This window comes from Chrysemys picta, chromosome 8 (genome assembly GCF_011386835.1).
Source record: "Chrysemys picta bellii isolate R12L10 chromosome 8, ASM1138683v2, whole genome shotgun sequence".
Lineage (NCBI taxonomy): Eukaryota > Metazoa > Chordata > Testudines > Emydidae > Chrysemys > Chrysemys picta.
The window spans coordinates 68,140,482-68,165,698 of NC_088798.1; the positions used below are offsets into that span (position 1 = coordinate 68,140,482).

Genomic DNA, 25,217 nt, shown 5'->3' on the forward strand with positions numbered 1-25,217 from the left:
AAGGAGCTGCCGGTCATATCGGAGCCCTCGGAAGCGGCGCAGGAAGGCGTGCGCCAATACGCTCCATGCCGGACTACCTGCACCATAAAGGAGCCTCTGCAGGGCCTGGAGGCGGAAGACGTGGACCTGAGCGTGCAGACACTTCAGGCCCTGCCCTCCCTCCTCCAGGGGTAGATGGAGAACCCCCGCAGAGACCCAGTGCAGTCCTGACCAAAAGAACTCCAGAATCAATGTCCGGAGGGTGGTCAGGAAGCCCGGGGCCGGGACCAGGGTGTTGAGCCGGTACCAGAGCATGGACAGGACTAGTTGATTGAGCACCAGTGCTCTCCCTCGAAGGGAGAGACACCGGAGCAGTCCTGTCCATTTCCGGAGCCGCTCCGACACTCTGCCCTCTAAACCTAGCCAATTCTCCGGCGGAGACGGATGCGTGGCAGAAAGGTAAACGCTGAGATAGAGCAGCGGACCCGTGCTCCACCGGATGGCCTGAAGCGCGGGTGGGAGGGAGCTCGCCTCCCACCCGTCCCCTACCACCAGGTCAGAGCTCTTGACCCAGTTAACCAGGGCGGAGGAGGCCGCCGAATAGATGGTCTGGCAAGCCTCCACCCGCACCAAGTCGCCCGGGTCCTGGACCACGAGGAGCACGTCGTCGGCATACGCCGACAGGACCAGCCGCAGCTCCGGCTCCCGCAGCACCAACCCAGTCAACCTCCTACGGAGGAGACAGAGAAAGGGCTCGATCGCCAGAGCATACAGCTGGCCCGAGATGGGGCACCCTTGACGTACTCCTCGCCCCAAGCTCGCCTGCACGAAAGAGGGAGGACCCCACCCTGCAAGGACTCGGCCCAGACGGTGACAAGGTCCGGGCCGAGGACGTCCCAAAACACGCGGTAGAACTCCACGGTCAGCCCGTCCATGCCCGGAGATTTATTGATGGGCATGCGGCGGAGGGCTTCCGAGAACTCGGCCAGAGTGAGAGGCAGCTCCAGCCGGTCTCGGTCGCCCGCATTGACCGTCGGGAGTTCATCCCAGAGCATTCTGCAAGCATTAGGATCGGTCAGATCCGGGGAGAAAAGGCCTGCGTAGAAGGCCCTGGCCCTCCCGCACATTTCCGCTGGATCCGTGAAGCGGGTGCCGTCCTCTGCTAGAAGGCAGGTGATGTGATTTTTAGCCCCCCTCTTTTTCTCCAGGGCGTAGAAGAAGCGGGAACCGCGATCCATCTCCCGAAGGAGGCGGATGCGGGATCGAACAAAGGCACCTCGGGCCCGATGGTCCTCGAGGGTCCGCAGCTCTTCCCGCTTCTCCTGGCACGTTCCGCAGAGGGATGGATCACCAGGGCTGGCGGCCAGACGCCTCTCCAGCTCTAAGACCTCCCGTTCCAACTGCCCTATCGCCGCATCCCTCCGTTGGCTGGCGCCCCGGGTGCAGTCACGGCAGAAGAGCCGGGTGCGCACCTTCCCCAGGTCCCACCACCATCGCACCGAGGGAAAGGCACGCCGCTGCCCTCGCCAGGCTAACCAGAACTCCCGGAAGGACGCCACGAAGCCCACATCCTCCAACAAGCTATTATTAAAGTGCCAATAGCCCGGCCCCGGCCTCTCCGCGCAGAGAGAGGCTGTCACGGTGGCTAGATGGTGATCTGAAAAAGGGGCCGGCCGGACGCTGGAGGAGTGGGCCCGGGAAAGATGGAAGCATGACATATATATGCGGTCCAACCGGGAGTGGTACGACCGATGGACCTCCACCCGGACAAAAGTGAATGTCGAAATGTCATCCGGGTGGTGGTCGCGCCGGACGTCCACCAGGGAGTGATGTTCGACGATCTCCCGGAGCGGTCCCCGAGCAGTCCCGTTCCTCAAGGGTGGCGTTAAAGTCCCCGCCCAGGACCAGGCACTCGCGAGGATCCAAGGTGCCGAGGAAGGCGGACGCCTGCTGATAAAAACACAACCTCTCCGGGCCCAATGTCGGGGCGTAATCGTTGACGAGATTAACTACAAGCCCCTCCATGCGGACCCGGAGGTGCAGCAGGCGGCCCGGCACAGTCTCGGTGACCCCCAGCACCTCGGGCCGTAGGTCGGGGGAGAACAGGGTCGCCACTCCAGCCGTACGAACTGTGAGGTGGCTAAAATAGACCCTGTCCCCCCACTCCAGCCGCCAGCTAGCTTCAGCGGCCGGATCCATATGGGTCTCCTGCAGGAAGGAGAGCACCTGGCTCCTGCGGAGACCCATCCTGCAGCCCCGGGTGTTTAATGTTGCGAAGATGATCGGTGCCATGAGGAGGGCTGGGGGGGATCCTCGCTAGCAGAGACACCCACGGCCTCCGTCGGGCCGCGCAATAATCCATGACCTACCCCATAAGCGATTAAGGAGTCACGGAAGAGGCGGACCCGTTGGTAGGCCGCGGCGGCCTGCCTCCCGGTCCTCTTACCCTCCCCCATGAGGGCCCTCGCAGCCCGGAGGATCTGATGGAAATCCCCCCATCGCTGGAGTGCAAGCTGTACCTTGTTGCGGGAGCCACGGACGTCCTCAAGGAAGTCCCGTAGCTCCTCTCTCAGCATATGGGGGTGTGGGGTTATTGATCTATGGCTATCCCCCAGCGGGGCCCCTGTCACAGTCCCGTGGCCCACCGAGACGGGCAAGCAGGGGGCAGACCCTCGACGTGGCGTCCAATGGGATGGCGCCACGTGGCTCGCCTCAGACCCTGGCTCAATGGGGGGCGGCGGAGGGAAAATAGCAGCCCCTGGAGGGTCAGGACAGGGAAAAACAAAGGCCGCTCCTTGCGGGTCATCCTCTGGGATATGGAAGGAGACGGCCCCAGGGGTGGCAATAGCATCATGGGAAGTGGAGGGGACAGGGACGGGGTCGGTGACAGGGGCAGGGTCGGAGTCAGGAATAGGGACAGGGGAAGGGGCAATAGTGGGATTGGGGGCCTCAGCAGCCGGGCCACTGGGTGGGGGGGGGTGGCACCCCACAAAGGGGCTCAGGGATTTGCAGGGAGGGAGGTGGGCCCTCGGCGATGCCGGACTCGTGCTCCAAGGCAGATGGTAAGACCACGGCATCCGTAGGTGGAGAATCAACGATGGGGCCCCCACCCGGAAAGGAGGTCAGGTGTCCCTCAGCCAAGAGGGAGTCCCCTGGCGACTCGGGTCCCGGTTGCGTGGCACTGGCCGTCGCCTCAAGAGGTTCAGTGGCCGCTAGCGGGGTGCCATCTGCAGCTGGGATGGTGGAAGAGTCCAGGGGCTCCTCGGAGGCGGGAGTGGAAGCAGTGGGTAAGGGGACGGAATACGGGGAAAGGGGGGCCGAGGCGAGGTCGCTTAGATCGAGGCCCGCTGGCAGAGGGTCATCCTCCCCCTGGGTAACCGGGGTCAGACCCAGGGCCTCGATCTCCTCATAAATGGAAGGGAGATCACCTTCCACCACCCCAGGGCTCTCCCCTCCTGCACCCGAAGCGACGCTCGCCTTGGTGCGTGCAGGGGCTTCAGATTGTAAGGGGGCGAGAGGGGCTCCATCAGGGGTTTCCATAGGAAGGGACACCGGAGGAGGGGTAGTGATTTCCTCTGATGCTGCCACGTCTTCCCTAGCCGGCAATGGTGGACAAAACCCACCCGGGGGCAAAGCGGAAGGCTCAGCATCGGTTCCCCCCTTCCTGGTCTTCCGGGGGGCTACCGCATCAGAGGGAAGGAGCGGAGCTCGAGCCTTCCGCTTGCCCCGCTTCCCCTGTACTAAGGACCAGCCCTCCATGGCATCATCCGGGGGCTGGCTAACAGGAGTTGGGTCAAGGAGCAAGAGCGAAGGCTTAGGGACTCGGGGAGGCAATGGTGGGGCAGCATGTAGGAGGGAGGATTCTCTCTGGGGCATGCCCTCTTCTATGCCCGGCGATATCCCTACCTCACCCTCCTCCACAGGCCCCGCCAGATCGCAGGCGGCAGAGGCGGGGCCCTCTCGCTTGTCTAGGCGCACTGGGGGAGATACCCCTTGGGCCCGAGCGGGAGTGTTGGTGGGCTGGAAAGGAGGAGGGGCGGCTTCGTGCGCCGGGCAGTTAGGGGCGCCGGCGATGACGGGGCCGGCGCCCTGCCGGGGCTCGGGGGTCCCTGATGTCCCTCCGTGCCAGGCCAAAGGGCAGTCCCTCCGGACGTGTCCCATCGCCTGGCAGAGGTAGCACCGGGCCTCCCCCGTTGAATAATGCACCCGGTAGCGGGTCCCCTGGTAGGGGACCAAGAAGGACCCCTCGAGCGCCTCACCGTCACGTGCCGCCGGCAGCAGTTGTAACTGTACCTGCCGGCGGAACGAGAGGACGTGACGGAGGGCGGGGTCTTTGCAGCCCAGTGGGAGAGGGCTGACCACAGAGATCGGCCTCCCCAGGGTAGAGAGGGCGGGTAACAGGGCGGCATTTGGAAGGAAGGGAGGGACAGAAGTCAGGACCAATCGGGCGCCCAGGTCTTCTAGCAGTTCCAGGGGGACGTACACCCCCCCCACCGCCAGGCCCTTCTCCACTGCCTCCTGGGCGGCGGCCTCCGATGCTAGGAAGAAGACGACCTTGCCGTACATCTTGGAGGCCGCCACAATGGCCGTGGGCCCCACCACCCTCGCCAGCGCCCGCACATAGGTCTCCACGTGGGGCGAGGTGGGTACCAGGAGGCAACGGACACCATGCTTCCTGGTCAAGGTGGGGAAGGGGCCCCGGCCGCTATAGATGGTAGCAGAGGCGGTGGATGGGGGAGATGACGTAGCGGCAGGCGGGGGAGCCGCCGCCACCTGGGCATATGCCCTGGGAGCTGGGGGTAGGACACCCATAGAGCTGGTGGAGGGAACAGCAGGGAGGGACGCCGCGGCTTGTTGCGGGGCCATGGCAGTGGGGGCACCCCCTGCCATGGAGGGCCTGGCTTTTTTAGAGGGCCTTTACCCTTCTTCGTGCCCTGGCCCTTCCTGCCGGCTGGGGGGACTCCCCCAGAGTCAGAGGGGGCGAGGGACGTGGCAGCAGCGGAGGTCACCTCGTTACCCACCGCTGCCGGCGCTCCAGCAGGGATGGTAGTAGGTGGCTCGGCAGCGGCGGTTGAGGTAGAGGCTAGGGGGGATGATGGTGGGGCAGGTGGAGGAGGGGCAGCAGGGTCTGCCCGAGGGGTCTCACTCTCCTCGTCCCCTGCCATAATGAGGATGGGGGGGGAGAGCAAACACTGGAGGGGGGGGTAGGGAAAGGGGAAGCAGGTCGACCACTCCTCTCCGCTAGGCTGTAGGCAGGGGAGGAGGGCGCCAAAAAGGGGGGGGTGGATGGGGGGGCTATCAAGGGCTAGGGAAGGTTTCCGGCTCCTCTTGTTGCACCAAGTAAGGGAGGAGATAACAGCATTGGGGGGGTGCAGTGAAATAGAAGCAAACTAAAACAGGGAGGGGCACAAGCGCATAGGAGGGGACATGGGCGCATGAGGGGAGGGGCTAATCAGGGAAAGGGGACCGCAGGGGGAAGGGAACAACCAGACGGGAAAAGGGGCAGAGGAACCACGGGGCTAGCTTCGGAGGCTGGGGCGGGTCAGACAAAGGCTGCAGAGGGAAAGGGCGGGGCAGGCAAACAAACTGGAGCTAGCGAGGGGCTGGGGCAAGGGGGAGGGGCAAAAAGCAGCAAGGGGCAAATGGGTAGGCAGCAGAGGCAAAGCTGGGGGCTTGTTGCAGGGGGGAGGGAGTCAGTCAAAAGGGGGGGTACGTGCACCCACGTGCGCTTGCAACAAAAAAGAAAGTCCTTGCAAGCTGGCTGCTGCGTCAGGCCCAATGGTGGCAACAGGGTGTGGCAAGCCTTGGGGAGCAGCTGAGTCCCAGAGGCAGGAGCCCAAGGCAGATGATGAATAGCCAGTGGGGGTGGTGGAGGGGGCAACAATGATGGTGGTGGTGGGGACGGGGGGGGGGGACGACACAGATGGATCAGGGGGCAGGCTCCACGTCACACCCCCTGTGTCTCCACAAACACAGTCTAGATCCCCACCACAAGAGCACAGTTCAAAAGTTACTCAGTCCGGGAGGGCCCCCTCCACAGTGGTCTGTAGAATTCCTACGCGCTCCCCCACTGGCAGATGGTGCTCTTCTTCTCCTCAGGGCTCCAACAGCTCTCCAGCAGCGAATGCAGAAGCTCCAGGCGGCAGTCTGGTAGCCAGCAGGAAGGACCCTTCCCAGGTGGAGATGGTGGTGGCATTCCCAGCAGCAGGAGCAATGGTTGGGGTTTCTCCCTCCCCTCCTCTGGGGAGTGGGCCAGCAGGCCCCCCCAAGGGGCTGTAGCTGGAGCAGTAGCACCCAAGGGTGTGGGTGGGTCTAGCAGCCAGCCGGCCAGCAAGCAGGTAGTAGAGAAAGAGAAGGAGCAGCCCCCTCCCTCCAGGGCAGAGGGCTACAGGAGAGTGATCTATAAGTCCCAGGTCAGACAGGGTTTCTGTTCCCTGAGTGACCAGAGCAGGGACTGCACTAGAGTAATTGCTAGAACCAGTTAAGGCAGGCAGGCTAATTAGAACACCTGGAGCCAAATAAGAAGTTAAGGCAGGCTAATCAGGGCACCTGGGTTTTAAAAAGGAGCTCACACCAGTTTGTGGTGTGAGTGTGAGAAGCTGGGAGCAAGAGGCACAAGGAGCTGAGAGGGAGCGGGTGAGCTGCTGTAGGACTGAGGAGCACAAGTGTTATCAGACACCAGGAGGAAGGTCCTGTGGTGAGAATAAGGAAGGTGTTTGGAGGAGGCTCTGGGGAAGTAGCCCAGGGAGTTATAGCTGTCATGTAGCTGTTACAGGAGGCACTATAGACAGTTGCAGTTCACAGGGCCCTGGGCTCGAACCCAGAGTAGAGGGTGGGCCCAGGTTCCCCCCCAAACCTCCCAATGGACCTGGACTGTGGGTTCTTCCAGAAGGGAAGGTCTCTGGGCTGTTCCCCCAACCCACATGGTGAATCTCTGAGGCAAGAAAATCCACCAATAAGCGCAGGACCCACCAAGATAGAGGAGGAACTTTGTCACAGTAGTTTTGCAATTCCATGCAAATCAGGACACTTTTCTTCCTGAGTTTTTTCCTAAGCCGCATGCTAGTAACAGGGAATGAATGCTCCACTCCCTGGATGCCAGACAGCGTTAGACTTCTATATTGAAAGGACAAAGCCTTTTTGAAAATCAACGCAACTCTTTGTTGCAATTGCGAAGTGGATGAAGGGACTTCCAGTCTTGTCCCAAAGGATCTCTTCTTGGATCAAATCCTGTATTCGGGCGTGCTATGACTTGGCAAAGATTCCTGCCCCTGCACTGATGGCACACTCCACAAGAGCGCAGGCATCCTCAGCAGTGTTCCTGGCACAAGTTCCTATTCAAGACATCTGCAGGACAGTGACATGATCATTAATCCACACTTTTACATCGCACTATGCCATTACACAGCAGGCCAGAGACAATGCAGCATTCGGCAGAGTGGTGCTACAATCAGCAATTCCATGAACTCTGACCCTGCCTCCTAAATAAGGCTTGGGAGTCACCTACTTGGAATTGGCATGAGCAAGCAGAAGAAATGCTTACCTACCTCTCGTAACTGTTGTTCTTCAGGATGTGTTGCTCATGTCCATTCCAAGACCCACCTGCCTCCCCTCTGTTGGAGTATCCGGTAAGACGGAACTGAAAAGGCAGTGGGTCGGCAGGGACCTATATACACTGCCATGAAGGCATGACTTCAGGGGGCTCTACAGCCGACCCGACGGGTACCACTAGGGGAAAAATCTTCCAATGACTGTGCATGTGGTGCGCACACATCTACTTGGAATTGACATGAGCAACACATCTCAAAGAACAACAGTTACGAGAGAAGAACAGGAGTACTTGTGGCACCTTAGAGACTAACAAATTTATTAGAGCATAAGCTTTCGTGGACTACAGCCCACTTCTTCGGAGAGGTAGGCAACCAATTTTTTTTCCAGACCTCAGATTATTCTTGTAGCTCTTTACTGAGCCTTTTCTAATGTTTTAACATGTTTTTTAAATGCTGACACTAGAATTGGACACAATATTCCAGTAATGGTCTCACCAATGCTATATAAATACCACTACCTCCCTAGTTTTACTTGTGATCTCCTCGCTTATACATCCAAAGGATCACATTTGCTCTCTCAGACACAGCATAGTGCTGGGAGCTCTTTTTCAGTTAAGGTCCATGGTGGAGACCTTTCACTGCTTTCCAGGATTGAGTCCTCCGATAATCCAGCGTTCTTGATGCCTGACCTTGTATTTGGCTGTATGAAAATATATGCTGTTTGAATGAACATAGTTTACCAAGTGATCCAAATTGCTCTGGATAGCTGAGCTGTCTTTATCATTATTTACTAGTTCACCAATCTCTGTGTCATCTGCAAATTTTATCAGCAACATTTTATATTTTCTTCCAGATCATTGATAAATATATTGACTAGTATTTATCCAAGAACAGATCCCTGTGGGACCTCATTTGAAATGCCCCATTGGATGATGACTCTCCATTCTATCTAACATGTGCCACATTGGGTTTGTAAAATGTTGATTTTTTTTTTTAACAAACATGTTGTATGGTACTAAATCAATGCCTTACAGAAGTCAAAATATATTTGGTCAACAGTTATCTTTATCAACCAAACTTGAAATTTCAGCATAAATGATACCAAGTTCATTTGACAAGACTTATTTTCTGTAAAACCATGTTGTGAATGGAGTTGTGCATGCACTGGGAGAAACATGAGATATGCATTGCAGTATCTTAATAATATACAAGTTATAAATAGTTATATTATCCTTTCACAGAGGTCACTCTCAGAGGGCTATAAATGGGTGTAGTACCAGTGCTTCTGTAGCTCGTTGGGAGAATGAGTTATTCAGTACAATAGCTGCCTGTTATCAAAGCTGTTTAGTCCACTTCCTGGATCCCAATAGGATCAAAGCTGTTTAGGCAGAAATATCAAAAGCTTTCTCAAGAGAAATTGACTCTTTGGGTGGCTGAACAGAAGAGGTTGATGTCTTTGTCCAGACATATGGTACTGCCAGAATCAAGTGTTCAAAAGCATGAGTTAGGATCATGAGACTGGCTTAAAAATCAAGAGTTTTAAAAAAGCAGATGTGGGGTTCCTTTTATTTGCCTGCTGTTTTCTGACCCTGTAGGAGTCACTTGGGTCATGTTTTCTAACTTCTGCTACCCCATGGGCTAGAACATCACATATTTTACATGAACACTGAGATTCTCTCATAATCACAAGTTCAGGGCCCTGTGATAAAATCATGAGTTGCCAACACTGTAGGCAGCATTTTCAGCAAGTGGGTGTAAGTGGCATAAAGGTGCCAGGTGTGAGAGAGAGCAGAAGGGCAGAGTAGTTAAAAGAAGGACAGGGCCAGATGAAAGCAGAGGCACTCTGGATCCATGCCTGGAGCCCCAGCTCATGGAGTCATGTAATCACAGCTTTAATTTAAGTGTGTAGCCATGGCTGAGCCTACAGGTTTTGTTGCCCAGATCAGAAATCGTTTTGGGTGCCCTGTGAACGGCCAAGGGGTGCATAGGCAGGACAGGACTAAAACACTCCTCAAGTCTGATTTGATGCTTCCTGAGGGTGATGTGGTGCTTCCAGGATGGGAAGGCTGATCCTGTTTCTGGCCTTAAGAGCTGCTGAGAGCGTCACGGGTGCGGGGACCCCTGGGAGCGGACCCTGCTCCGCGCATCGCAATGGGGGACTAAGCCTAACTCGCTGCTCTGGGCCCGCCATCCCCGTCCCGAGAGGATTCTGGACGGGGGCAGCAGGCCCAGCCCTCCCGCCCCACAAAGGCATTCCCAGGCTGCTGGGGGGGCGCTCCTGCCACTTGGGCTGGGGAGAGGCGGTCGCTGCGGCCCCCAACGCTCCGCTCCGGGGTCAGGAAGCCGGCCGGGGCGGGCCTCAGGCTGCTTTCCTCCCACCCTGGGCCCGCTATGCACCCCCCGGCTTCAGGGTTCGGCAGCGCCCGGCCCCGGCTGACCACAGCGGAACGGGCCGGTACCAGCCTTGCCGGGGCACGCGTCTCGCCACTGCCCGCTGGCCCCATTGCCATGGTAACCGCCACCCCAGCAACACCAGTGACGCGATCCTGTAGGGGAAGGGGCTTCCTGGCCGCTACTGCAACGGCCCTTCCCCCAGCTCCGGCCCCGGTGCCTGTCCGGCCGGGCTGGCAGTGCGCATGCGCCCCGTCCCACCCCCTCGCCCGACGGCCACTGGCTGCCGGGGCCGGGCGGGGGCTGCGGTCGCCCCGCCCGGGGGAGGAGGCAGCGCGACGCCGGGCACGGGGCGCGCTGAACAGGGAGCCCGGCGCTCCCGGCCCCGCCGCCGCCGTCATTATGCCCGGCAAGTCCCGCTACAACCTGGTGGACGACAGGCACGACCTGCGCGTGCCGCTGCACAATGAAGACGCCTTCCAACACGGAATCTGCTTCGAGGCCAAGGTGCGGGGCTGGGCGCTGTGCGATGCCCCGGGGCGGGTTGGGCGCTGTGCGGTGCCCGGAGCGGCTCGGCGCGGGCTGATGCACATGCAGGACCTAGTCGAGGGAAATGCCCGTTTCCTGGTCCTGTGCCCTGGCCTCTCCCCAGGCGGGGTCGGGAGCCGCGCTCAGGTGGCGGGGTGCGGCGGTGGCGCGCTGCCCGGAGCCGTGTGCGGCCCGCACCCTTCCCGGCAGGCAGGCGGGTTGCCTTATCTCCAGCGCTGAGCGTGGCTCTGGACAGAGTCCGCAGCGCCCTGCGTCTCTCTCCTGGAAAGCGCTGGTACCGCGGGCCGGGTGTCGGCAGGTGGGGAGCGGGCGGGACGGGCACGGCGAACTTCAGCAGGTCGCCAGCGCAACCATGAGCGTAGGACTCGGGCTCTGGCTTATGGCTGGTATCAGGTGGGAAATGTGCCCTGCTTTGCCTCTCCTAAGCCAGGAGCTTGGTCTGTATTAGGGGTTCGCAGCACGGTGTGACCTGACACTTCCTTTAAAACATCAAAGGCATTAGAGGGCAAAGCTATCTCGGGAAAGGTCAACACCCCCACCCCTCTGGCCTGGCCAAGATGGTTTGCTACGGAACATTATTAGTCTACTTTTTAAGTGACTCAAGAAGCCCGGCTTCCACCATATCTCTGGGGAGTTTATTACTCAGTCTAGCTTACACATTAGGGTAACTTGTACTGATTTCCCTTTGTCCTTTTATCTAGACACTGAAATGTGTTAATATTCCTATTTCTTGTTAGTCTGTTGGCCCAGAACATCTGTGGTCTGGCTCAGGTTTGGAGTAGGTGCAAAGAAGCAGCTGAATTGGACAGTGACCATGGAAAGATCAGTGTTGCTGCCCCTGTTTAGATCACTGGTCCATTTAGTTTTTGATGCTGTTTCTGGCACTGGCCAGTGCTTGATCTGAATTTTTTTCAGAGGAAAACAAACTTTTCCTATGCTACAAACCTGGCCAATTTATATAATTTTATACAAGGTTGGATATGGGGGGGGGGGGTGAAAGGTTATCATTTCAGCCCTGTTTTTTGCCTCAGTGGCCTTCCTCTGGTTGGATGTTCTGCATAAAGAATTTTTATTTCTTCTTCGTTGACTGGTCTTCAGTTTCAAGTGACACTGCCCTCCCCCATCATGGGAAGACTGGCCATTTAAAAAATACAATGCAGTTATATAGTGTCTTTTCTTCTCAGGGAATCCCAAAGTGCCTTGCAAACTTAACCCATACATGTAGGAATTGTTCCTTCCACCTCTGGCGTAGAACATGGCTGGAATACATAGTAAAGCATATTGTATCTCCTTGGAACTGCAAGGTGGATTCTTGAGAAGGCAGAATAGAACTGCCTGGATTGAAATTTTACTAGAACAACTAGGTGAAAATGGCATCAGGAGATTTCACAAGTGATCAGGATCTCTGTTAAAAGAACAGGAGTATTTGTGGCACCTTAGAGACTAACAAATTTATTAGAGCATAAGCTTTCGTGGGCTACTGCCCACTTCTTTGGATGCATATGTGTGTAACAACTCACCTGCCGAATCAACTAGCCCTGAAAATGGATGGCGCTGGAGCGTCGGGCACATACCCGGCCGTCGCCGGCAATGAGAGCCGCGGGGGCTACGCCGCGACGAGTAGGAGGGCCGCTGCGGTGCGCCTTGAAGCCTAGGGCGCGGGCCCAGGTGGAGCCGCCGCAGGTGCAGATCTTGGTGGTAGTAGCAAATATTCAAACGAGAACTTTGAAGGCCGAAGTGGAGAAGGGTTCCATGTGAACAGCAGTTGAACATGGGTCAGTCGTTGTCTCTCTTATCTAAATGACACTGCTGAGGACAGGACAGTTGTTCCTCACTACACACACTGGGGGCATTTGTTCCATCCGGACTCAGAGCAGAGTGCTTCCTGCAGCACCCATGCCTGCCTCTAGACACTCCATCCGAGCGTTGCTGACCAACTTGGCTCAAGAGCTGGCAACAGCACTACAGCTCTTCATGATTTTGAACTTCTCTGCCCCATTTCCACTCTCTCCCACTCTGAGCAGGCCTGTGGCAATTTGTAATTTATACCCATCCTGATCTAACTACCTTCATTGCCCTCTTCTGGATTAATTCTGTCTCTGCTACAGTCATGGAACTAAAGCTTAAGCTTGTTCTCCAAATAAAGTTGGTTTGCAGCAATGTGGTTACAGCAGTTTTAGTTCTTCTCCCTTTTTCACGCATCACTTTATGCTCTTTGCTTTTTAATTGCTGCTGCATGGTGAGTGTATGTTTTCACTGATAAAAGACTTGCCTTCATGTGCACGGCTCCCGCTGACTACAGTGGGCTTTGGATCAGGCCCCATATCTTTTTCCCAAGGGTTCCTTCAAGTTACAAGCCTCTTGGTATATAAGGGAAATTTAGTTTGTTTTGGCAAATGAGCTGTGCCCTAATTTCATCTTCTGTCCTGCTCTTTTAACATCCACCTTAGGTTTCTATAGCATTAGCTGCCTAAACAAAACAGCTTAGTGAAATCTGCCGTTGATACTGACTTGTTCATTCTCTTAATCACTAATAAATGTCCCATCATGTTGGGTGCTGTACAAACTCAGAGTAAGACTTTTCAAAAACACCCAAGTTCCATTTACAAAATAACGTCGTAGGTGCTTAGCCTAAGTCCCATGGCAATTGGGAGCCGAAGGCCCTAAGTAGTTTTCACCATGGAATTTAGGCTATTATGTTACTTAAGTGCTTTTGCAAATTGTACTTCCAGTCCCTGTCTCAAAGCTGAGATTCTAACAGTCTTGCAGTCTAATTTCTAAGACAAGGCATAAGTGGATTTAAAAATAGGAGAGAGGATGAGGGTAAACAGTGATAAGGTTACACAGGTTGCCTAATACACCACTTAAGGAGTCTGATTCAGTTTCTCTGCCTTTCACTGGTCCCATTTTTAAACACTTTATTTACTAGTGAATTAATCCCCTGCCTATTTCTGCTGTTACTAACTTCCTCCTTTGCTTAGCTTTACTGATTTTTAAACCTTTTTCTGCTTTTCATTTTTAAAACACTTTTTATGAAAATATTTCCCTGCCATGTCTTTCAATTAAAAAAAAAAAAGTTGCCTCTACCTTCTTTCCTTGCTCTCACCCATCCCAAAGTCCAGCTGCATTCCTCTGTGAGTTCAAGTCCCTTTTACCAGATACAGTTTCCCACTGTAACGTAGTGATGTCAGTGGGGCTTTTGAGATGCTGAAGCTGGGTACGCAGGACTCAGGGCTGGATTAAGGCATAGTGACTGCAGTCCCATGATATGCTGGGGCCTGTGTTGTGGTGTATTGGGCACTGAATTGTGTTAATCTGATCCTGAGAGAACCCTTCTGGCCTTAACTCACTCTCCCCCCTGGGCAGAGCTGGAAGCTGTTATAGACCACTCTTTGGAAGGGGCAGGATCCTGGTCCCATGTGATTGGAGGCAGAGGAGTGCTTTAGTCCCGCTCCCCCACCCCATATTCCCTCTTTGGAGAGGCATCTTCTCTGCTGCCACTGGACAGCCCAGAGGAGAGCTGGGGCCTTCTGCCAGCCTCCCCTGTTCCCAGGGATGGGACTCCTCCCAAGAAGTATGGGGAACAGCAGGAGCCTTTCTGGCTGGGACTCCTTGCTACTGGTGATAAGATCCTTGCCTCCCTATCCTTCTCAGCTGCCTCCATAGTGCACTGCCTTCCTATCTGTCCTTGTACCTCCTTTCTGTAAAGGTTCAAACATTTGTTTTTTGGAGGGCCCACTGTGCTGTGCATTTTGTGGTGCAGTGTGGGAGGGCAGGGATACAGGGGGACATGGGTTTGTCCCTACAACTACAGAAGCATTCTTGTTAGTGAATCTGGCAGAAAAAGACCCCTCTGTGTTGGATATTTTTCAATCGCTTGACAGATTTGATCAGAGTTTCACACATTCTCAACACTGGTGATTCCCTCACAGACTGAGAAAAATTTGGTGATTCCTCCCCCATGACCTCTGACCCTGAGCAGGTGGCATTTGGTGACCATGTCCATAATAGGGATAGCTGATCATGGAGTTTGAAAGGCAAAGGTATGAAATATTGTCCATCTCCCAATTCAGTATAGTGGGCAGGGCTGTCATGCCGAAGACAGAGGCTCCAGCTGAGGCTACTTTGGGGAAACACCCTATCTGAAGTAATGTTTGACTGATGGGCAGCTGTGACACTTCACTTGTATTGTCAGTTGGTGGGAGCTAACCTGCAGAGGGACAAGAAGGGTGATGGGATGAGAATTTTCAAGGCTTCTGCAGCTGAAGTTGGGTGAGCCTTCTTCAGAGGCAAGCTTCTGTCTTGCTATGCATGGCACAGTCACCCTGCAGCCTGGCCCCCTGGGAGGGCACATGTTCATCTGCATGGGCAATTGGCTGACCGAGGACCCTGCTGTGGGGGGTGCCAAGCCATAAAGAATTGGTCTTGGAGCCAATCTATAATCTACTCCTTGACTGTATGCTGGAGATTGCTGATCATCGTCCACCGGAATTGCCCAGGAACTGAATTCACTCTTCCTTCCCCCACTCCATGGCCAAGTGTGCTGATTGTTACCCTACTCCCTCATCCAACATCCTGGTCCCCCCCCCCCTCACAAGAGGTACCAGAGTGGAAGACAATCTCTTGCTCCTGCCCCCTCTGAGTGTTCTGCCTTCTCCAAACATCCATGGCTCCCAGGCTGCCATGCCCCAGGTCGACAACTGTCTCATGTGCTGGGTGATGCAGAGCATGATACTGGGTCAGCCCATGTTCTTTTTTCTGTCTCTGGATTTCTCCACTTACTCTGCCCCAGCCGTCTGTCTACTCAGTTTCTCCTTGTCACCAGCCTGTCTGTTTCTTCAGAGTGGTATATATTAACCTTGCTTTCTACAGATATTCTCATTTGCTTCTCTTTCCTTGAAGTATTTTGTGTACTGTGATTTGCATTTACACCAAGGAGCATCCATTTGACCCTGTCTTCCTAAATTTGTGTGCTGCTCAAGAAACTCCTACTGCCATATTGCCTGAGCCATCTGTGTTCTGCATTTCTCCATTCTCTTATTAGACTGGAAGAAATTAAGTACTTACGGCTCCTCTAATTCTTATCTTGAAGGATCCCAAAGCACTTAAATAACATGGCTCATCCACCTCTTAGGGGAATGCAGCAGGTGTTCTGCAGTAGCTTCCCTGCCCAGGAGTGGTGAGAATATCTCTGAATAGAACGGTGGGGAATATTAGCGTGGTGGAATGTAATTACCCACATAGGAGTTTACCCTGGAGGCCAGGGTTAACATGCCTCTTTTTCTGAGGAGTGTCCTGGGGTTGTTAATAACTGCCAGCAGTCAGGGTCTGTGATTTACAGCCCCTAGGAGGGCAGGAATGGCTCTCTGTGTTGTTGCAGATTAGAATTCTTAACCAGCTTGCTTGGGGCTTTGTGTAGGAGGTGAGCGCAGGCCTGCGTCTGTATTAATTGATTTTACACTCAGACCTGTGCTATCTGCAGCTGCCTGCAAACAGCACTTGTATTAAGATACATCCCTTACCTGGAGTAATCGGTACTCTGTTGTACCCTGTTACACTCAATTCTTAATACTGATCAGTGAGCTCTGCCTGAGCGAGGGCCTAGCTGGGCCATTGGGATGGGGGATTTGAATCCTGGCCTTAGGTCACCGTTGAAAACCAGGTTTTTTGGCTCATCCAAGTCCCCATTTATCTCCTTTGTGAACCCATTGCAGGGCCTGATTGATCGGGCTGCTGCGGGCCCCACAGCTGGACCAGCAGGAGGTGCTGCAGGGCAGGACTGTGCTGCAGGCAGCTCTAGCTGCTGGTATTCACTGGCCAATGGGCTGAGCCCCACCTTGCCTTTCTTTAGTAGTACCGCATAGCTCTGGTGTAGCACTCTTTGTCACAAAGGCCATCAGTATCCCATTAGACAGCCCCCCCTTCGATACGGGACCTTCCTTTTCCCCGTCTCTCCAGCAGCATCCTGGGGAGAGCAGCAGGTGGTAGGTGAGGAAAGAGGATGGGATGGCAGATTGCAGCACCTTGGGGCACATAGGGTGGCTGGGCCTCTAGCTCCTGAGAGAGCTGCTCCCTCCTTTGCCAGTATGCAGTAGTGCTGAGAACTGCACGTGCTCACAGGGCGCCCTTTCAGTCCTCCTAGGGCAGAATCAGGCTGGCCCCAGAGCCAGTGCACCGTTGTGGAGTTCACCCCCACCTCCCGAGCAGTACTGGGGCCCAAGCAGGGAAGCAGAAGTGGAGGGAGTGAGGAGCTGGCCATCATGTGATGGCCAGGAGGCAGCAGGTGGCCTGGGAGGGCAGGGGCTGCTGGTGCTGGTTGTCAGAAGGAGTAGGGGAGCAGTGGTGGGAGAGCAGTGGGTTCACAGGAGCTGTTGGGAGAGGGGGAAGAGCCTCAAACTCATTGAGTAGTTGATCTGACTTGGGAGAGCAAAAGTGTGTATGGGGGGTGTCCAACTGCCAGCTGTAGCCCCACCACTTATTCTGGGCACCAGCTGCCACTGATAGGCAAAACTGTGGGCCGGGGGGCAGGCTAGAATACCAGCAGGTCAGGACTGAGTTGCATTGGCACAATGGTGAGACTGCCTGACTGTATTTCAGCCCCTTACTATTGTTTTGCTATTAGCAGAAGCACCCACAGATTGATTCACTGATTGTGATGACTTGCTGCTCCCACCCAAAAACAAAGACACAGTACTAGTACACCAGCTCGAAAGCAAACTGCAGCATCAAATATGACACAGTCAGGGCAGCGCTAAAGAGATTTAATTTGAGTTCCTTGCATCTACTGAAGCTGCTTGCAACCATATGGTCTGACTTGGGAAGTTAAACTAGAGTTAAGTATCTTCCAGGGATTATGGTAATCTATTTTCTAGAGAGAAATCCAATAGTTGGCGAATCCTGCTCCATCTTCTCAGGGACAGCAATACATTTCACACCTTTTGATATGTTTTTATTGTCCATGTCTCCTAGCATCACAGCTCTTAGTGCATCTGAATTTGTCTTGATCAGGCTGATGGGAAACAGAAAAGTCGGCTCCAGGGAAAACCTTGCGAGTGGGTTTTTAGTTTTGTTCTGCACACTGTGGCTTGCATTCTTAGCATGAAATCAAAAGCCAGACCTCTTAAACTGCTGAAGCTTTGAGATAAAAGGACCCTGAGCTGCACTTTGTCATGGGGGAGCTTGCACAGATTCCCCACTCTCTTAAAGATTTCTTGTTAAATAAATAAATGGATATTTAAAGAGTAACAGTGCCTTCTCTGCTGATCCTTGCTCTTTCTAGCTCCCACAGTTCCTCTAGAGCAGTGGTTTTCAAACTTTTCTGAGGACCCAGTTGAAGAAAATTGATGCCTGTGACCCAACGGAACTGGGGATGAGGGGTTTGGGGTGTGGAGGGGCTCAGGGCTTGGGCAGAGGGTTGGGGTGCGGGGTGGGGCCAGGAATGAGGGGTTCCAGGTGTGAGAGGGGGCTCTGGGCTGGGGCAGAGGATTGGGGTGCAGGAGGGGGTCAGGGCTCTGGGGTGGGGGTGCAGGGTCTGCGGTGGGGCTAGGGATGAGGGGTTTGGGGTGCAGGAAGGGCTCTGGGTTTGGGGGGGCTCAGGGCTGGGGCAGGGGGTTGGTGTGTGGGGTTGGGATGCAGACTTACCTCTGGTGGCTCCTGGTCAGCGGCACAGCCGGGGTGCAGAGGCAGGCTTCCCGCCTGTCCTGGCACCGTGGACCGTGCTGCACCTGAAGCGGCCGGCAGCAGGCCCAGCTCCTAGGCGGAGGTGTGCAAGCGGCTCCGTTTGGCTCACACCCGCATGCACTGCCCCTCCCGCCCCAAAGCTCCCATTGGCCAGTTCCAGGCCAATGGGAGTGCGGAACCGGTACTCGGGGGAGGGAGCACTGCGCGGAGCCCCATGGCTCCCCTGCCTAGAAGCTGGACCTGCTGCTGACCAGAGCAACCCAGTGCCTTACATGCCGCAACCCACTACTGGGTCGCGACCCAAACTTTGAAAAACGCTGTTCTAGAGGATCAAACGCTTGCTTGTTAACCTCCCTCTTTACCTTTTAAAACAACGCTGTTTCAGAACAAAATCCAGGAACTACAGACTGATCCTTAGTGTAGTCAACCTCAATCATTTGAAAATCATGAATCAGGTTCCAAAAAATAGGGTGTGTGTGTGTGTGTGTGTGTGTTTTTTGTTGTTGTTGTTTTTGGTTTTTTTTAGATCAAATCTTGTTTTCATAGAATATCAGGGTTGGAAGGGACCTCAGGAGGTCATCTAGTCCAACCCCCTGCTCAAAGCAGGACCTAATCCCAACTAAATCATCCCAGCCAGGGCTTTGTCAAGCCTGACCTTAAAAACCTCTAAGGAAGGAGATTCCACCACCTCCCTATGTAACCCATTCCAGTGCTTCACCACCCTCCTAGTGAAAAAGTTTTTCCTAATATCCAGTCTAAACCTCCCCCACTGCAACTTGAGACCATTACTCCTTGTTCTGTCATCTGCTACCACTGAGAACAGTCTATCCATCCTCTTTGGAACCCCCTTTCAGGTAGCTGAAAGCAGCTATCAAATCCCCCCTCATTCATCTCTTCTGCAGACTAAACAAGCCCAGTTCCCTCAGCCTCTCCTCATAAGTCATGTGCTCCAGCCCCCTAATCATTTTTGTTGCCCTCCGCTGGACTCTTCCCAATTTTTCCACATCCTTCTTGTAGTGTGGGGCGCAAAACTGGACACAGTACTCCAGGTGAGGCGTCACCAATGTCAAATAGAGGGGAACAATCACGTCCCTTGATCTGCTGGCAATGCCCCTACTTATACAGCCCAAAATGCCGTTAGCCTTCTTGGCTACAAGGCCAACTGTCGACTCATATCCAGCTTCTCGTCCACAGTAACCCCTAGGTCCTTTTCTGCAGAACTGCTGCCTAGTCACTCGGTTCCTAGTCTGTAACAGTGAATGGGATTCTTCCGTCCTAAGTGCAGGACTCTGCACTTGTCCTTGTTGAACCTCATCAGGTTTCTTTTGGCCCAATCCTCTAATTTGTCTAGGTCCCTCTGTATCCTATCCCTACCCTCCAGTGTATCTACCACTCCTCCCAGTTGAGTGTCATCTGCAAACTTGCTGAGAGTGCAGTCCACGCCATCCTCCAGATCGTTAATGAAGATATTGAACAAAACTGGCCCCAGGACCGACCCTTGGGGCACTCCGCTTGAAACTGGCAGCCAACTAGACATGGAGCCGTTGATCACTACCCGTTGAGCCCGACGATCAAGCCAGCTTTCTATCCACCTTATAGTCCATTCATCCAGCCCATACTTCTTTAACTTGCTGGCAAGAATACTGTAGGAGACTGAATCAAAAGCTTTGCTAAAGTCAAGGAATAACACATCCACTGCTTTCCCCTCATCCACAGAGCCAGTTATCTCCTCATAGAAGGCAATTAGGTTAGTCAGGCATGACTTGCCCTTGGTGAATCCATGCTGACTGTTTCTGATCACTTTCCTCTCCAAGTGCTTCAGAATTGATTCCTTGAGGACCTGCTCCATGATTTTTCCAGGGACTGAGGTGAGGCTGACTGGCCTGTAGTTCCCCGGATCCTTCTCCTTCCCTTTTTTAAAGATGGGCACTGCATTAGCCTTTTTCCAGGCATCCAGGACCTCCCCCGATCGCCATGAGTTTTCAAAGATAATGGCCAATGGCTCTGCAATCACATCCACCAACTGCCTTAGCACCCTCGGCTGCAGGGCATCCGGCCCCATGGACTTGTGCTCATCCAGTTTTTCTAAATAGTCCCGAACCACTTCTTTCTCCACAGAGGGCTGGTTACCTCCTCCCCATACTGTGCTGCCCAGTGCAGCAGTCTGGGAGCTGACCTTGTTCGTGAAGACAGAGGCAAAAAAATCATTGAGTACATTAGCTTCTTCCACATCCTCGGTCACTAGGTTGCCTCCCTCATTCAGTAAGGGGCCCACACTTTCCTTGACTTTCTTCTTGTTGCTAACATACCTGAAGAAACCCTTCTTGTTACTCTTGACATCTCTTGCTAGCTGCAACTCCAAGTTTGATTTGGCTTTCCTGATTTCACTCCTGCATGCCTGAGCAATATTTTTATACTCCTCCCTGGTCATTTGTCCAATCTTCCACTTCTTGTAAGCTTCTTTTTTGCGTTTAAGATCAGCAAGGATTTCACTATTTAGCCAAGCTGGTCGCCTGCCATATTTACTATTCTTTCTACACATCGGGATAGTTTTTTCCTGCAACCTCAATAAGGATTTTTTAAAATACAGCCAGCTCTCCTGGACTCCTTTCCCCCTCATGTTGTTCTCCCAGGGGATCCTGCCCATCAGTTCCCTGAGGGAGTCAGTCTGCTTTTCTGAAGTCTAGGGGTCTGCCCTCTGGCTTTTGAGCTCCCCTGGTCACCCCTGATGCGTGTGTGACACTTGCAATACTGCCACCTGCTCCCACCCCCCAATCAGTTTATAGTAAGGCTGCTTTGTCCTCTGTTGCAGGAGCTCTTGCTGGTGCCCCATCTTGGATTGGGGCTTCATTGTGCTGGGCACTGTACAAATATTGCCAGGTCTTTAGGGCGGGGGCTATCTTCTACTATCAAATGCAGAGTTTGTGATGTGGGAACTGATACCAACCAAACTCATCTCCTATGGGACCATCAGACATTTGTTAGATGGGAACAACTGTTAACCCTGCTGCGCTAGGCTTGTTCTTTAATTGGTCACCTCCAGGCAAAAGGCTCTGTGTCCTGAGGCATCAAACCCACCTATATGTGTCAGCGTGACATCTTTCGGAAGGAGGCTATTTTCTGGAAAGAGATGTTTATTAAATCCAGTTCTGACCTTTGTGGAGCTGACACAGACAGGGTCTCTCCCTTTCTGCACATGCTGCTGAGAGTGGCAAAATATCCCCCTCTCATGCTCCTCTCAGTCTGGCAAGCCCTTGATTAAAGGGACAGCTCCCATTAACGAAATACAAGTGAACATGAAATAGTAAAACAGATCCCTTCTCAATCGGTGGTCGGTAATATAAAGTCTTTAGATCCACAGCCCAGCCCTCTTCTACTCTAGCCACAGCAGTACTTGGGGGAAGCATGCTTTTATCTTCTACCCAGACAGCCCATACAGGGAAACCTAGTATGGACAATGCCAAGTGGATTACTCCAGTGCCTGTAACAGCAGTGAGACACTGGGGATCAGGATTCTTGATTTTTTTCTTCCTGGCTCTGGGAGCATTTTGTGGTCTAGTGGTGACTGGCAGCATAGCCAGTGTAACCACGGCCCTGTTTGGGACAGCTGTGGAGTCTGAACTTAGAACCTCTGGATGTAAAAGCATAAATCTATACCACCTGAGCTAAAGAACCAGCTTCCTAGCATGATTATGGGTTGACCACAGTTTGTAGGGGCTAATCGTTGTTGATGTTTGGTGGCCTGTGTAGACTGTTGTGTGAGGAAACCATGTACTACCAGTGCTGAGCCTGTTCTGCAGAGAGGACTGCAGGCTTCAGCGCTGTCACTGAGAGAGGGATGGAGGCTTCCTACGGGCAGGAAGGAGATGCCTGGCTGAGAAGCAGCAGTACAGCTGGCAAAAGGCATGCCAAGTTGGGCCTCAGGTTACCAGGCGAATGGTGGGAATGGCTCTTTGGAGAAGGACAGGAATTTATTCAGAGATTAGTATTATTTATTGTTAGGCTGGAGTGCATAGGAGTCCTAGTGCCCTGCTGGACCAAGGCCCTGTTGTGCTAGGTGCTGTACGAACACATAACAAGATGATGGTCCCTGTCCTAGAGAGCTTAGATTTGAGAGAGTGATGTTGGCTGGGCAGCGGGAGAGGGAGTTGCATGATAAGGGGACCTGGTGGCATCCCTGTCTGGCAGGGAGCAGGTCTGCCTAGTACATAGGGCTTTCAGAGACATAGAACATGGGTGTCAGCTGGATGCTCTCAGCCATGGCTCATTGGTTAGCAAGGGGCTTTGGCTACATGACTCAAATAAAACATGTTTTAATGCCACCCCCAAGGTTTAAGTGGGGCTTACATGGCCCCCTCCTCCCCAAAACTTAGCTCCTCCCACTAAAGGGAGCAGGTCCTGGGGGTGGGGTGGTTATACTGCATGGGCTATGGGGTGGTGGAGGAGAAAGGAAGGGTTTTTAGGTATGGGAAATGTTAAGCTCTCTGTCTCCCCAGGTGATACACACAACCCTTGTATGCATGACCCACTTCTCTGCCCCCAGCTTCCCTGCTGTCTCCTCCTGGCTCTCATTCCAGGCACACTTCTTGCTCCTTGAGTTCCCTGCACTTTCCATGCTTTGCTAGTATCCTGCCACCCCTAGAGACCTCCCCTTTCTGAGAGTGCTGCTCCTTCATTTGCCACTATTCCTGCTCCTGTCTCTCCCAGACCCCACTCCATTCCTCGCTGCAGATTCCTCCCCCCAAAACCTCTGGGCTGAGCCCAGAAGCCAGGTGACAAACATACAGAAATACATAATATTTCTCCTTGTTCTCTTAGAACAACTCATTATCTCTTAGCCCCCCTCATTAACTCTGCCTCAAGTACTGAGATGTCTGCTCCAGGAGTCCTATGGAACACAGCAAGTGTGGGGCTTCAGGCCAGGCTGTTAGAGACCAGGACTGTTCGAGCCTAAAGAGTGTAACGTGTAAATTACAGCTCCATCTTCCAAACATCTGTGTCTTCCCAGGAAAACTAGGGCCTGGGAGGAGATGCAACAGGCAAAACCTCCAGAAAGCTGGATTATTTTTGGAGAGGATGCAGGGAAGAGGGTTTGAAAAATTAGGCTTATAAAGGAGAGCTAACTGCTGTATCCACTGTGGAGGGAGAGCTCTCCACCTAATTCAGGCATTGTGCTTCAGTGCTAATCAAAATATAGCGCAAACCCGGCCTAGAACCTTCCCCATGCTGGTACAGAGAAGCAGATAGACATGTCCTGTTCCAGCATGTACCCCTTTGTAGGTTTCTCTCTTTTCCCCACCTCTGGGCTCAGCCCTGAAGCAGGGGTCAGAAGGGGTTCGAGAAACCCAGGAAGGGAAGGGGAATGGAGCGGGGCCTGGGAGGGGCAGGTGAATAGATAAGTACTTTCCAGACTGTGACTATTACAGCCTAATGAACAGGGATTAAACTCGCACTTAACTCAGGGATGCCTTTGTCTACCTAGGTCTTTTCGAGCTCTTGTATCGTGTGTATACCCTGTGTATAGCGAGACATAGTGACCGAGGGAGCCTCTGCCACTTCTGGTCCTTATTTCTTTTTCTTCTTGTCCCTTCCACTCCCAGGGGGAAAACAGGGTGTGGATTTACAAACCAGCCCTGTTTGTATTAGAGGAGGCAGATGGAAGAAGTGGAGGGCAGTGTGATGTGCTCAGGGCAACTTGTGTTGTCAAGGAGACGCGATGCTAGTTAGAGTTTCCTTAGGTTTGATGGTTTTATGCCCAGATATATTGCAGTGCTGTAGTCCAGATGGGCAGGGATCAAGGGCTGTATCACTGAGGCCAACCAGGATAGGACATGCTCTCCTAGCCAGCCAGAGATGACCCAGCGCATTGCTCATGGATGCTGCTATGTGGGAGTCTTGGATCAGCATGGAGTCTGGGAGCTTCCTAAATTGCAGATTGGCTTGTCCATATGTGACTGTCTTAACTCAGCAGCTGCACCATGGGCTCAAGCTGCTCCAAGTGCTTTCTTCTGACACCCAGCATCGCCTCTAACTCCAGCCAGCTGTTCTTCATCTGACCTGGCCAAGTTCGAGGCCAGCTTGTGGTGGGTGGTGTCACAGAATGGGAAGGATAGATAGACTGATGGGCATTTGAGCCTCTGATGTCTCCCTGGTGGTGCATATAGCTGGTGGATAAGACCAGAGAGAATTTATCCTGGTGGGATTCTGCAAGTGAGGGCTCCTATAGCAAACTCTGAATCCATTGTAAGACCACCACCCCTTAAAATGGGTACTATAGAGCAGTCTAATGTAACTTGGCAAGTAGTATGTGACTGAGACCCTTCTCTATCCTGTACTGGGAGTGCACAGAGAATGGGATGCCCTAATACTGAGCCATTAACCATCCCTCAGCCATCGCCCATCTGTACAACAGACGCTACCCATGTGGATCTGAGGATTTAAGGGAGATATAGGATATGTGAGAAATAACATGTAGCCATGCAATAAGCCCCTCAATCCATAATGCACATGCAGAGGGTGAGTTAGGATTGCAGCTGTACCCAAGCTAGTTTGAGGCTTCAGAGAGCTTCTGCCTGGAATCTTGCTGTTCCTTTTAATGTTGTTTTTAATAGTGGCCCGTTGAACATTGCATGTTATGATACAGAGGGACCCCTACACCTTTCTGTTTTGGGCTTCACTTCTTGAATCTGCCCACCAGCTCCACCCCAAATACTAATTGTCAGTACTTAATCCTGTGTTGACTTCAGGTGGAGCTGCCTGAAGTTAGGGTTATTTCCATGGCATGTCCCGTGGCTGTACCATAGGGCTGAGCTGATACCCCATATAAGCTATCAGCCTGGGTTATACAGTCCTTGCAGAACTAGATATGCCATTCACACCATCTGATGGGGCTGAGCCTGGGGCCCACCGCAGCCACGTGGCTAGGCTAGGCTGAAAAGCAAAGGACATTTCCATACCATTCAGCTAGCTGAGGTCCAACTTCCTATTTCTATGAGTTCTGACCGTGCGCCGTGTGATCTGACTCAACTTCCCCTCTCCCTCCTCTTTAAACAAATTGCTGTGTTACTG

The 25,217-nt window shown here is 53.5% G+C and overlaps 1 protein-coding gene across 16 annotated transcripts in view; it reads left to right on the plus strand.

The window, feature by feature from the left end:
- Positions 1 to 10,168: 10,168 nt before the first annotated feature.
- Positions 10,169 to 25,217, plus strand: part of NOS1AP (nitric oxide synthase 1 adaptor protein) — a 183,133-nt gene continuing 168,084 nt past the window's right edge. For 5 of the 16 annotated variants that reach the window (XM_065554767.1, XM_065554757.1, XM_065554758.1 and 2 more), the window contains exon 1: positions 10,173 to 10,427. Coding sequence is in view for 13 of the 16 variants with exons in the window: in XM_065554757.1 (XP_065410829.1) it covers positions 10,323 to 10,427 (105 nt within the window). In the remaining 3 variants the exon portion in view is untranslated. Of the gene's footprint in view, positions 10,428 to 25,217 lie in introns of all 16 variants that reach the window. The other 11 variants (XM_065554769.1, XM_065554768.1, XM_065554759.1 and 8 more) reach the window with 4 other exon arrangements.